The following is a 13,613-nucleotide window of genomic DNA, read 5'->3' as shown; positions in this document are numbered from 1 at the left end:
GTTTAGAATACACAATCCTGGTTTACTTTGGAAACTGCCTCGGAGGGCTTTCCAAATGCTTGGAAAGTATAGTGTGTGTTTGATTGTCAGTGTGAAAGACGTTCATGTGAACGCCTGTCGTTCATCATGTGTGTGTTATGAGATTTTTTAAAGTTCTTGCTTTTACCTGCAACATTTAGGACTCTATTTCTGCAGACAGTTTACTGTGTTGGGCAATTTGTCAGACTGCACTACACCAGGCTGGACAGAAAGTAGAGTAGACCTTAGAGCAACTAAAAGCAGGTCTAAGTTGTGGCGCAGATTCTGCACTTTGGATGTTTTTGTGGACATTTTCTTGCAGTTCCTTATGAATATAGTTTAGGCATGCAGACCTATTGCATGGACTCCAGTCCGCTCACCAGTGCTGAATTTAAAGGTTTTGAGAGATGCCACTTCAATTGGCTGGGAATAAAGTCGACCAAGTTCACTTCCACATCGGCGCAAACACACGAAAGAAAGACTACACTTTGTGCTGGACTTGCCTTGAGGCCCCCTGGTGTCCGTCTCTCCAGCTTGCCTGTTGAATATTTTATTCGTTATAATTTACCATCTTGATTTGTTTTTCGGAGCTCACTCTGGCGGGGTAGAATAATCTACCACGAGAGACATCATCGTGGCAAGAACATTCCAAATAGACCAGCGTGTGTTTTGGTGAAAGTGATGTACAAACAATGACTTTTTTAACCAATACAAACAGTTGATATTTTTTCTAAGCCATCAATGAGTTGCACGACTAAGCAGATGCCATTTGAGTGGCCAGTCCTCAGAGTACGATTACCCTTTTTAAAGTCGATGAAAGAGACAGTAAATCCTGCTTCAGCTCTGCCGAAGGCAGCGAAAGAGGTCGGGCAAGGGGGAGCGAGGGAGAATGGAAGTCTGTCCAAACAATGTGGAAGGGACTTGTTTTCTTTATGTGCGTGAGTGAACAGGAAAGCGTAATTAACTGGCCAAGTGGCGAAAGGTTGGAGTGATGGATTGGAGCGGTGCAGAAAGCACATGGGGGGGGGGGGGGGGGGACGACAACAACACACTCACGCGCACTAAAGCTTTGTCCTGTCATTTTTTTATGTACGTTTTAACAGTAAGGTCAGCTACAAGTACCCCCCCACTGCAGATGGACACGCTGGCCGCAGGGACCAATGAAGTTCTTGATTGTAGCATTCGAACGCTATCATTGCTTAATCAACACAAGTGAGAGCTTTATTTTTGATGCTGCAATTAAAAGGCTAATTACTGAAGATATGAAAAGGTCACGTACAAAACTGTGATATAACTATGCGTGGTGTTAAAGAGAGAAGAAGCTTTGAAGGCCTCGACAGCATACCATTGCTGGACAGGTGGTTGTATCACGTGTTGAAAGTGTCACAAAAGGGGAAAGCCGATTTGCATTTTTAGTCAGCAGTTTCTCGACGGCCAAAGGGAGGAGAGGCCTAAATCATGCAGGCACGCAGTCTGACATCTGTCTCCGTAAGTTCCTCGCGAGGGAACAGATGCCAGAAGCTCTCAGATGGGGTTGCTCATTTAAGGGAATACTCACGCAGATATCTGGCGCTCTCCTCCAAACTTCTGCTGTTTTGTCTCGGAAAAATTTTGCTGACTGCAAGCTGTGAGTATTAGGTTGTTTGTGTTCAAACTGCTATGCCTGCATGTTGTCATTTCTGTTTGGATGGATGTCTTTTTTTTTTTTTTTTTGCACGTTAGCATGCAGTCACACACTGAATCGATTCCGCAGCTTTATGTGTCACAAATGCTGAAACAGAGATAATTTGACGAAATGTGTGTGAGCTGACTGTTGCAGCCTCATCAATATTTGATGGAATCTCACCAAAAAGTACTAGATTTTGTGAGGAGAGCAACAAAGAATAGGAGGTTACTTAAGGTCAAACATCCGTCACCAGCGCTCAACTACAATTTAGAATATTAATAAAAAAATAAAATAAATTAAAAATAAATATTTTTGATTTTTTTGTTGATTTTTGATGGAATATTCTACAATTACAATATGAGGGTTGCATATAAGCAACTGGATGATAAATATTTTTCCATGCTGAATGTTAATTTACACAACATAGCTCAGATTGAAATGAAACATGAAAAGAAAAAAAAAGTGTGGTCATACTAAATCCGTTTTTATGACTGATTTGTGTAATCTCATCCAGTCACAAGTAAGGCGCCAACATGTGTTTGAAGTGATTTGCAGAGCCGTCCGGCTTTGTGTTCCACTCAAGGCGTTCCCACAGTTGGCAGAGTCGCACACGAGTGTGACATCCTGAGTCATTGTGTTGCGTGCCTCCGAGCAAGCGGTGGTTAAATTTAATGGTGTGTATCCCACACAACTGCTGTGCCACTAAAAGCTTCACCTGATATCTAATCAGAGTCCGCGCTTGCAGGCCTTCCAACCCGCTGCTTTCCTCCAGGGGATCTCGGTACAGTCGTCTCTTTTCAGGTGGCGGAGAGAGTTGAGGAAGTGGTGGGAGCAAGGAGGGATGTGTTTCTTTTATCCTGGGGTTGTAATCTGCCCTAATGCTTTGCGCCCACCTGGGGCAAGACCAGCAGCTGTGCTCCTCCATCTCCCACTTGGCTTTCAGGGGGCAACCCGGCTTACCTGTGGGAACGCTGATCATCCCTCGTCCTCAGCCGGAGACCCGGATTGGGCCCCCGCATGTTTATTGGGGGTCAATTCCTTTTGAGTCTTATGGACTTGGTGTGTGGTGCTGGTCAACAGAGTCTTGAGCTAAGTAAATAAAGATGGCTCAAGTCTTGTTCTTTTAATATAGAAAGAAGAACAAAACAAGGACATGAGGAGCACTGTGTGGTCTTGAGTCATGCAATCGAGGACAATCGTGGTCAAATGAAATTGAAAATGGAATTTGAGCCAAAGTGCGGTTTAGACTCACAAAATAAATCATGCACAGGGCAAGTCTCCAAAAATATCTGCAGGGTGTGCTGTTTGACTTCCATTTTTTTTTTTAGAAAAGACAAATGCACATAGGTACAATTTTTCTTCATTTTTCTTTCTGCCACCATGGGAAATAGAAGGAAATAGCCTCAACTGGATTTTTTTTTCCTTTTTCACAGAGCTCTTTTAGCCTCAACGAAGCGTGCCCTTCACTGAGTGAGGGAACTCATGCATTTAAAATCGTCGTGACCTTCTGGTGATTTAAGTCAACTCCACATCGGACTGACGTTAAACACCACCTTTCAAATGAATAGATGCATTTTCACTTGATTTCTTCTTCAAGAAAATATGCAGTAATTGCTTATGATGTGATTTTGTTAAAAGTCTCTCTGTCTGTCCAATCATTCACAAAAGGTTGCGCTTGTTATCATCAGCGTGTATAATGACACGCCATCAATCCCGCAGAGATACATCCAGTTAGATGCTCTGCCCTGGTTTTCATCAAAGACACTGACAAACTTAGGAGAGCTCTGCAGAATCAGGTTTGCCTTCTCCCCCCACAGCGGTCAACCAAGCTCCTCTCCATAATAAGGCGGCGGCATCTGACTACGTTTGTCCCCAGAGTTTAATAAAGATCAGTGCTGACAGGCAGTAAAGCAACATAACCACCCACAAGCCTCCAGGCAAATGGCCACAACCCAGGCCTACCTCCTCCATCCGCCCTTCCTGTCTGTCTGTCCTCTTATCTGCACACTGGGTTGAAAACTGAAACCATCTCCCACTTTTGAAGATTCAGATTCTCGCTCGGATTGCCTTCTCCGCTCTTCGTCGGTACGTCCTTCACTTTTATCATTCGCACATCATCCGCCATCATCTGTGTCATCATCCCAAACACACTTGTGGCCGTGACCCTCCGTTCACTCGGCACGGCATAAAGCTTGCAGACAGTTTTACAGGACGAGCCTGCTCTCTAACCTCCCAAAACCTCACTGAATAGCAGATGGGCTCAGCTTTGTGTGTCTTTTTATTAGCTCCCTTAAATCAACACTTAACAATGCACGCAGAGCGGCAGGGGAATTGATTTCTTCCATCTACCCGTGCCCCGAGGTGGGTTTGCCGAAGGGTAAAGGGTGAGCGAGGATGGATGGACGGAGTTAACCGGTTTTGACGTGGCTTCAATTTCTTGCCTGGGAAGCAACGAGGCAGTTGCGATGGGACTTTCACTCACGTCTCCCAAGACCACGTTTGGATTGCAGAAAGTGACAGCTGACTTAATTTGGAGTTTGTACTCATTTTTAGACATCTTTTGGGTCCGATGTATTAGGTGTCCACCGGGTTTGATGTATTAAGTAGCATTGCATTAGGGCACTGGATTATTGTTTCCCCCTCTCACTCCTCGTGATCACCTCCGAGGGTCCGCAGAGCAAAGGTCTCATAAACATTGATGTTTGGTCTGTGGGCTTCTGTCTTAGGCCGTGACTCCACTGGGCTAGAACTCGATGCCCCTTTATGCCTCTTAAGAGACTGTGTGTGTGTTTGTTTGTATTAAAATGTATTCCGTAGTCTCTGGTTGAATTTGAATAGTTGGCTGCCTCCAGCTTCAGAAGGTGCTTATTTTCACATTTGCTGGTTTCGCATCTGTTTTTCACGCAGAGGCGCTTATCATATGTAAATTGTATAGCTTTTGGTGGCAGCTTCACTTCAGCTGTTGTTTTCCTTCAGCATTCCTCCCAAGCTGAGAGGAACACCCTAGGGAAGCCTTTTTGCTGTTGAAGTAAAAAGGACAAAACTTCACTGGACACTGCCTGGAGAAGATGGAGAAGGATACGACACTTTCAATTTCAAACAAAGCAAAATGCATTAAGATACTGCGGAATTTTAATGAGGATTGTCTGTGGGATGTTGTACTAATCCACTCGAGTCTTATCCTCTTTGTTTTTTGATTGTTTTGATCTTGATCGTCTCCTCAGAATACATAATGAACGTCTGCTCCCAGACGGAATAAAACAGCTGACGTTCTCAGAAATCATTTGTGTGCAAAGAGTTACAACAAAGATTTTAATGTGTCTTTTCTTCTCGCCACAGGACACGGGCTATGCATCATTTCTGTTCGAGCAACTCCACACATCTGGCAGCAAGGAAGGTGCCGTCACCTGCTGTCAGGTGTGCTTCACGCCTCTCCATCAACTGAAGCAGGAGGCTCTCCAGACTCTCAATGCTCCCGTCCTCGCCCTTGGCTCCGACATGCCGGCTTTGCCCGCCTCTTCCTTTCTCCCGCAGCCTTCGAGATTTGCATCCAATGTTCATGCAAATCAACTGTCCAAAGGCCAAACTGCCCCACATTCCATCTTGGAGAAGGGGAACCTGTCAGGTCCAAAGTCCAGTGTCCAGGTGACAGTGGCAGGAGGGCAATTTAGCGGATCTCTGAGCTCTGTCACCATCCAAGCACAGCAGTACCTCGAGGGTGTCTGGAGCATCTCCAGGGTCAACAACTTCCTCCCTCAGCCAAAACCGGTATGTCATTTAGGTGCCTTTCTAAATACCACAACATTTTTTTTGATGACTTAATGTCTTTTTAAAGAAGGTTTAATTCCTCAGTGGCAGTCAATATAAAATCTGCTAATGTACGTAAATCTGAGCACTTATAGGTTCCTTTGTGCTTTTGGGCCACAAGCTCATCACACGTAGAGAGTAAAGCCACACTAGGGGAATTTTCCAGCAGTCTTGAAGGGCATAAACCTTAACCATAAATTTCTGAGGCAACAGTTTTTTTTTTTCCCTCTTGAGAACACGAGTGTTAAATAAATACGAATTTAATTGCCTGCAGGAATAATTAACTCTCATTCCTCAGTATTCAGAGACAACGTTATTCTACGTTAGAGGCCATCACGCACGTCTTATGACTCAAGGCCATTTCAAATGTCACATTGAATAAGTGCTGGATGGATCTTTGACGTCAGGGTGGTCAGAGTCCCTTCATGCTGTACTTCCTTTATGAGCGAGAATGATTCAACTGAACGTTTTTCAATCAAACTAACCCAGCGCAGAATTTTGCTGGCTGCTAATGTCAAGTTGAAGAACAACCCCATCATTGTCATCTCCTCAATTTCACAATCAAACCAGAGCTGATGGCTTCATTCCAATATAGTTAATCAAGTCATATATTTTAACCATATTTGTAAACATAAATTGATTTATTATTAATTCAATTGGACATTTTTGTTCTTTGCTCTGGTGGCTACAATTCATTAAAACCAGATATTTCAGAAAGCCACAGAAGCTCTCGTGGTCCACTGCGCCTGAAGGCAAGAGCTTGAATTCATGATCCCCACTTGGCTCCTTTGGTGAGGAGGGCATGCACTGTTGTGGAGACAAAGAAGTATAGAGTCACAATGTTTGAATTGTGCGTGTAGAAAAATTCTTGTGTGTGTAAGCCAGGGAGGCCAGAGCATTCCCATTTTAGTGCTTCTTGGATCTATTGCCATTCCCTGTTGGGAAAAAGCACTCCTTGTATCTGGAATAATTATTGTAGTGCTTGGAATTAGACCTATCTGGGCGTCCCTTGAATTAAAATTCCTGGCATTAATTTCTTAGAATTTGTTTATTATTTTTACTTTCAAACCAGAAAGAAAAAAACAGCCACCAATTTTCTTATAATTATATAAAACTAACTTGATGATTCAGAAATTTAATTGCTGTCATAATTGCCTGCATCTCACTCACTCATGAAAAGATGTTGACTCATTTGAATGGTTTTGATGGGTTTGGTTCCCTTTTAAAGATTTTCTGTTTTATTTCAACCTCACCTCCGTGCAAGCAAGCCTTTCTTATCGCTATTTTTAAGTCTCACCTCCATTCGTTTCCATTAGCCATGGAATCATGGGAGTGTGACCACCCAGATTAAGTGGACCTCTTTCACTTGGCCACTAGATCTGTTAACCAGTCAGATCTTCGGTCACAGGAGACTTCAGCCACAATCCCGACAGCAGTACAGCAGCCTTGCTTACTTCACACTCTCCATCAGTGGAAATCTCTAAAAATGTGTCTCCCACCTTGCTCAATGTCTTGAGCTATTCATTGGAACCCCTGCTCCCCCACCCTCACCCCAAAAGGACATCAGACATGGGTTAAAGGCTGGAAGGCCAGCTCATTACTGACTCGAAAAAGCTCCACTGACACAGCCTAATTACCTGACAAGGGGATAAATTGGACTTTTCACCGGGAATAAGGAGCCATTCCGGGTCTAAGGCTGCAACGAGCAGCTCGGGTTGAGAGGCTTAAGTCCTCATTCTCAACACCAAGGGGAATACTCTGATGCACTCCACTTGTAACCAGCTGTCCCTGTGTGCTTGTGAAATTTTGGCCTGATGATTTGTAAAACTGATATCTAATAGGCTCAATCTGTGAACGATTTGATGAGCCATACAGGTCCGCTTCCTGCACGGCTGAATTTGAAGTGCTGCGGCCTTTCATGCCAATGTGTGATGGGCCTACTTCCCTGGCGTGGGCCCAGGTACTAACCAGCATGGCGGTAGCGAGGCGGAGATGGCTCATTTATTTTGTTTCTGCCTTCTTGCAGACTGAAGTTTACATTTGAAAAATTTCTCACCTCCAAAACCATGTTGCTAATAACCTCCAAAGGACACTTAATCATTGCTGATGAGTACAATACCAGGTAGGGAAGCTTAGTGAAGTTAATTATATTTGCTGTCATTAAGAATAAATGTGTGTCATTACTTAATGACACTCAACTAGCCACAACCAACTCGATAGAGTGGCCAGGAACGATGAATGGCACCAACGTTGCCGTTCGCTTGCACCAGTCAAGGCTGCTGACTCCAGCTAAGCGACACTGGCTGCAGCATCTGTCCGTCCATCTGTAGCGTAGCTTAGCGGGGGTAAATGGAGTGGAAGCAGATTGTGGTCTTTGCTCAGTGTCTATGTGCCAACAGATCCAGAGCTTGATGGGGGACACCGGCAGAGATGTCACGACCTCCGCATCCCCGCTGGCCACCGTAACCAGCAGCGGCTCGACCAAAAGCAGCACCTTGACGCCCTGTCGCCTCCAATGCCCCATGCAAACGGGCCTCCCTACCCCCATCACCAGTGCATCCAGCTCCATCACACCCTCCTCATCTGCAGCAGCCTCTTTCTTTATCAGGTGAGCACCTCCCCCAGGCTGTCATCCAAAGGTTGACTGACTAGATTAAGCAGTTGTTGAAGGAAAATGTGCATGAAGGACACACATGCATGCAAACGGCCGGTGTGTGAGGAGACTCGCCCTTGGCGGTTCATGGCGTTCACTTAAACGTAGGTGCACGATTTGCAGAGTGATGTTGTGGCCATGGTTGAATGACGGCATGCGATAGGATACGCTCCATCACAAATTTAAATGAACCTTCACTTTACAGGCACCAGTGCCTATGAATGCATAATAGAATTACATCATTTAATATAAGTAGGGAGAGTCTCACGAAGGGGCTTAGGTTAAGCTGTGTATTGTCCTGAAGTATTTCATGTTTAATTTGTATTTTGAAAAGAGACAAACATTTGCCAGCTTGCTATTAGAGTTGGAGTTTTAGCTGCTCACTGAAACTTTTTAGTCAATTCTCAAAGTGTGTTGGCAATGTCCAAACCTGCTGGGAATGGTGCATGGGGACTATTGAAGGTCTGCACGGCATGAGGGAGAGGAAAGCAAGGAAGAAACTGTGACAAGAAGCCCTTGGGACATCACCGAGGGGGATTACCTTTTTCTCCAGAGGGGATTATGAGGATTTCAATTTGCAGGGGAATTCCAGCGTCACCAACTTCCTCTGCTTTCTGTTCTATGGCCGGGACAACAGTGAGGTGTGACGCAGGATGGATTCCTGACACTGATTTATATGTTGTCATGTTTTCGTTAGAGCGGACCACGAAAAGATTATGATCAAGTACCGGCCAGACAGGGGGAGGCGGGGAAGAGGGTGAGGTGAATCTGTTTTTTCCGCTGCAGCGGGTCCTGGTGGGTTACAGGAGGTAGCGATGGAAGTCCCACCTTTCATTTGATTCCAAAGATAATTTGCTTGGCAGGAATCTAATGTTTAACTTGGCTCGGAGAAGTGTGACGATGCTACGAACAACATTCCACACATGTAGAAAAGGGTGTTGGAGATGCATTGTGGCTGATTTGAGACTTCCTGGAACTGCTGCAGCTGTTGCTACCTAGCAAAATATTATTGTAATCATTATCTCCTCCGAATTGTCGCAAACACTGATTAAAATGGTACTTTTCTGTGTTTTCATGATGAGAAAAAAAAAACTATTAGAAGAAATCCGTGTCCTTTCGGTTTGAGACTTGATTGAAAAACCCACATCTGATTAGTATTCTGGTTTGTTCTGGAAAGATACAATTAGTGGGATTTGTGCGTAAATCCGCAGCGCTGGGATGGTGAAAGCGGAATAATCAAATAGTTGCTGGCTCCGTGGACATTTGTTTGACATTCACCGACAACATTTCACTTACAAATGAATTTTTAATCAGAAAACAATTTGCTTCTGTTGGGCTGCTCTTGCTTTTGTATATATCGTGAGGAACAAACAATTAACATTCTTACTTTTGCTATTTGTATAAACATTTTAACTCTTCATGATGAAATATTTTAAAGTAGTATTTACTTGGAATGTGATCACCATCAAGGGGGCAATCGCAATTTATGTCCTTTTTTTTTATTTTTAAACATTGATGACTGAATTATATTTTAGAGAGATAAAACGCTTGAAAAGAGGATGGAAAGCAAAGAAGACAGGGTCAGTAATGACCAATTAGACTGACTCGACAGTTGCATGGAGACAAGAAGAGTCAGGGGTCAAACACTGACTGGCTGCTGTGCATATCGTTTGTGTGCGTGTGTATGTGAGTGTGTATGTGTGTTTGCGCTCATGAATTTAGAACCTCGTGTTTAGCCGACGAGCACGCTAAGCACTGATTGCCTTGTGACGGAGCATATGATTAGTATATTGACACAATGCTGCGTAATGAAAGCAGGTGGAGCTCACAGCAGGAGCAAAACTGGAAAGAACTGCTTTCTCTATTCCAATATTCCTGTTCCATTAACACCTGCTGATTGTAAAGGTGGGGTTATTATTACCCAGAAGGCCCGCAGGATTTCTCCGTGGGGAAGCTACAGATTGCGCGCTTTTCAATATATTCGGCTTGGTCTGCTAATTTTCAATAAAGAAAGCTTGAAAATTCATGGAAAAAAAAATTATGCATTGTTTAATTAGTATACCTTAGTGCAAAGGTGTCAAACGAGTAAAAACTGGTCAAATATTAAAAAAAAAACATATATATTATTAAAAGTGAAGACAATTTGCAATTCTAGTAATGACACACGAATTTGATGCACAATTTGTCTTCGCGGGCCACATAAAATGATGTGGCGGGCTGTATCTGGCCCCCGGGCCTTGAGTTTGACACCAGTACCTTAGCGCAAGAGAGTTATGCAGATTGCAGAGGTGACATCAGTGTTGCGGGGGCGTTTGGGACAGCTGTTTACTGGAATGTGAGCCTCGGAGGAGTGTCAGGAGGAAGTGGCCCGGGTTTATTGTACCTGCACTGCAGCTGCTGCCCAGGTGAGCCTTGTTTGCTAAAGACTATGATTTCACACAAGGAATCTTCCCGTAATTGTTGGCAGCCGTCGTTCTCGTGCTCGCTCACGTTTGTGCTCTCGTGCCGCTTCCCTTTGAACTGCTTTGAGTACACTGCAGAAATTGAGTTCAGTATCGGTGACCTTTGACCTTATAAACACTCATCTGGATGAATAAACAATTCCCGTAGACTCACACTTCGAATGGTCCCGTTTGGTTGGTTGGAGTGTGTATGACAGTAGAGATCATGATGCCTGATAAGTGGGCGGGGCTTATTATGTGGAGTATAGAGGTCCACTGAGTGAGTGTGGAGCCACATGGCAGGAATAGCAGGACAAGACCAAATGTGCTTGTAAATGATGACTTTCGGAAAGCCAGCTCGGGCTCGATTCTAACTGCATCAGGAACCGGAGATGTGCAACTGTGGGGAAGAATATTAGATTGACCACAATGGGAGTCACGTAAGATCTGTTCCCACACGATATCCAGATTTTTTGTATGTTTAATGCCTCTGTTATGTTTGCGGTTTCTTCGTTTCTGCAGGCCGCTCGTTTGATCTTTCTAAAGAATGTTTCTATCTGCTCTGTCCTTTTTTTTTTTGTTTTTGCATAGTTGAGGCTAGACTGTCTGCTCCCCGGAGGTGAGAGGGTAATGGTTGTGTTGTCAAGCCACCACAAGATGGATTCCTCCACTGGGGCAGGAGTGTGAGCAGAATGTATAGCATAGCAGAAAAAGACACCACTGAAATGCTGGCTCTCTTTTGAGACGCCAGTGTAATGTTAACACCTTCTGATAAACGAGAAATGATTCATATCAATCCGTCGAAGGCGAGCACGTATTCCCAGGGCAGCAAATGGTGCAATCACAAGTATGGAGTGGGTGGAATTTGAGATGGTTTGCTTTATTTATCTTTTTTTTTTTTTTTTTAACCGTAGGCTCAAACACTGATTGCTATTTTACCACTAAAATCAACATAGTGGAATTAATGGCTGCTAAACGTTCAGTGCCAAACGGCTGCACTAACTGAGGCTGTGGCGGCTCATCCAAATACACCTTGGTGTGATTCCATCCAAGCCCGGCTGAGCTCCACCAAGGCTGACGTGTTGACGGAGATCCAGCCCGGCCTTGTTGTGTCAAGGACAAATCCTCCAACCACCCTCATGTGGTTTGCTAATCTGCCCGCAGCTCTTTGTATTTCTCACCGAACAGTTGCTATGGGAGCGATAGACCGTTCATTGCATGCTTAATTCCGATTTCATTTCTACGGTGTCTACTTTCTACGAGTCTACCTTCTTGCTTGGAACAAGTGATAGTATCATGCCCTGCAGAAGTAGGCTGATGCACGCCATTACGACAGCCAGCAGTATCACTTGCGCTTGTCATCACCAACCTGCTAGTGAGAACCAAATCGGAGTATTTGGTGAGTCAGTAAGTCTGTCTGGCCCACTCACATAGCCTGCAGAGGGTGGATGTCTGACAAACAAAAGAGCTGAAGTGCTGACGTGGGGCTATGTGCTCACCCCTGGTCCGTGTGGACTAAACCCCGCGGGGAGTGGAAGAAGCACGGCGCTTCTGAGAGATTCCTTTCTCATGTAGAGTCATGAGAAGACTTCTGTTGTTACTTGTCACCTTACATAGGGCTGCCTTTGTTTCATTCTATTGGTCGAGGTGATAAAAATATAAAAGTGTTGGCCGTAGGAAGAAAAGGTCAAAGCTTTCATACCATTCCATTTCCAGCCCACATAGAACTCAATTGAACAGGAATGTACAATAATGTCAGTGTATGTCCAGCCTTTTTTTTCCTGATAATAAAAAATGCACTCCTCTCTAAAAAAAAAAAAAAATCGTTAGCTCCCAGTTTAGCTTGAGTTGTTACTCTGAATGGCGAGCCAATCTCACGCCTTGTGGGCTCAGGGTTACAATCCGCACTGTTTTCGTGTCAGTCAGTGACAGGTGTCATGCAAATGCATACTGTTATCATACAATGCGAGAGTGTTTCAGGATAAGGTTGCGCTTAAGTGCTTTGGCTGATGCAAGGGGATATGTGTTTGAGGATTTGTATGACCTATTATGTGCACATGCAAAATAGCTCCTAGTGGCCTCTGATACCCAAATCGCTCCCGGGCTTTAATATGGTACCATGACTCACCACAGACTTTCCAGATTCAGACGAGAAACTCGTCACCATCTTCATAGTACTTATAAATAGACTCTGATCATAACAGATATTTCAAAGCTTTTTCGATATGTGCAGTGTCAAGCTAAAAGTTGCAGTAAAGCTTTTATCCTCTCTCCTTTACCGAACGCGGGATTATTCTGTAATCTGCTCACGACCGGATACGTGAGAGTTGGCTGCAGATGCAAAAAGGAAAAAAAAAATCCTATTATCCTCATCTACATTATGCGGCGTGGCCTGTGCTACTGTGTGAGTGATACAGGATCATCTTGACATAATAATATCCTTGTAGCACGGGCTATTCTTCCATTGGTTGAATGTTTTATCTGCATGCTATGCTATGTTCCACTTTTTTCACCTTTTTAATCTGCGACCGCATAGCAGACTCCAACGCCTGCGGCGTTTATTAAGTTCCCTATTAACTCAGATATACATAAAAGATGAGTAAACACATGTTCAAACTCCCCTGCCCTTGCTGCTTTGTAGCCTTCGGGAATGGGTGATTAAGCACCGAAATGATTTTTAGCAGCCCACAGGCCACTTTGTTGTGATAGCCTTTAAGTGGACGTTCAAATAAATAACCGCTGGGTGTCTCTCCTTGGTTGCAAGTGATTAATGAAAAAGCAAAGTGGGGCAGAAGCTGTCACTTCCTCAGTCATTATGTCCCAAGATAAACATATATATGTCAAACCAAAAAATAGCTTTTTCTTTCTAGACCGTAAATGTTATGGTGAGCAGTGCAGCACATCCTGAGAGTTTCAAGGGAAAGGTGTGGGTGGGAACGGCGGTTGAATCCGAGTTCAACATGTGTAGCGAGCGTGTGATGTCATTCCAGTTGATTCCCTGCAGCCGCACACATCGGCACAGCCCAAA

The 13,613-nt window shown here is 44.2% G+C and overlaps 1 protein-coding gene across 4 annotated transcripts in view; it reads left to right on the top strand.

Annotated features, from left to right (window-relative positions):
* kif26ab (kinesin family member 26Ab) overlaps positions 1 to 13,613 on the top strand; it is a 48,542-nt gene that overhangs the window by 15,312 nt on the left and 19,617 nt on the right. For 2 of the 4 annotated variants that reach the window (XM_049740090.2, XM_049740091.2), the window contains exons 3-4: positions 5,024 to 5,452; positions 7,891 to 8,099. In XM_049740090.2, the coding sequence (XP_049596047.1) occupies positions 5,024 to 5,452; positions 7,891 to 8,099 (638 nt within the window). Of the gene's footprint in view, positions 1 to 5,023; positions 5,453 to 7,890; positions 8,100 to 10,495; positions 11,026 to 13,613 lie in introns of those variants that run through there. The other 2 variants (XM_049740094.1, XM_049740093.1) reach the window with 1 other exon arrangement.

The sequence above is a fragment of the Syngnathus scovelli genome, chromosome 14, assembly GCF_024217435.2.
Source record: "Syngnathus scovelli strain Florida chromosome 14, RoL_Ssco_1.2, whole genome shotgun sequence".
Classification (NCBI taxonomy): Eukaryota; Metazoa; Chordata; class Actinopteri; order Syngnathiformes; family Syngnathidae; genus Syngnathus; species Syngnathus scovelli.
Note: the sequence above shows the minus strand (reverse complement) of the source record. Positions and strands in the feature narration are given on the sequence as shown.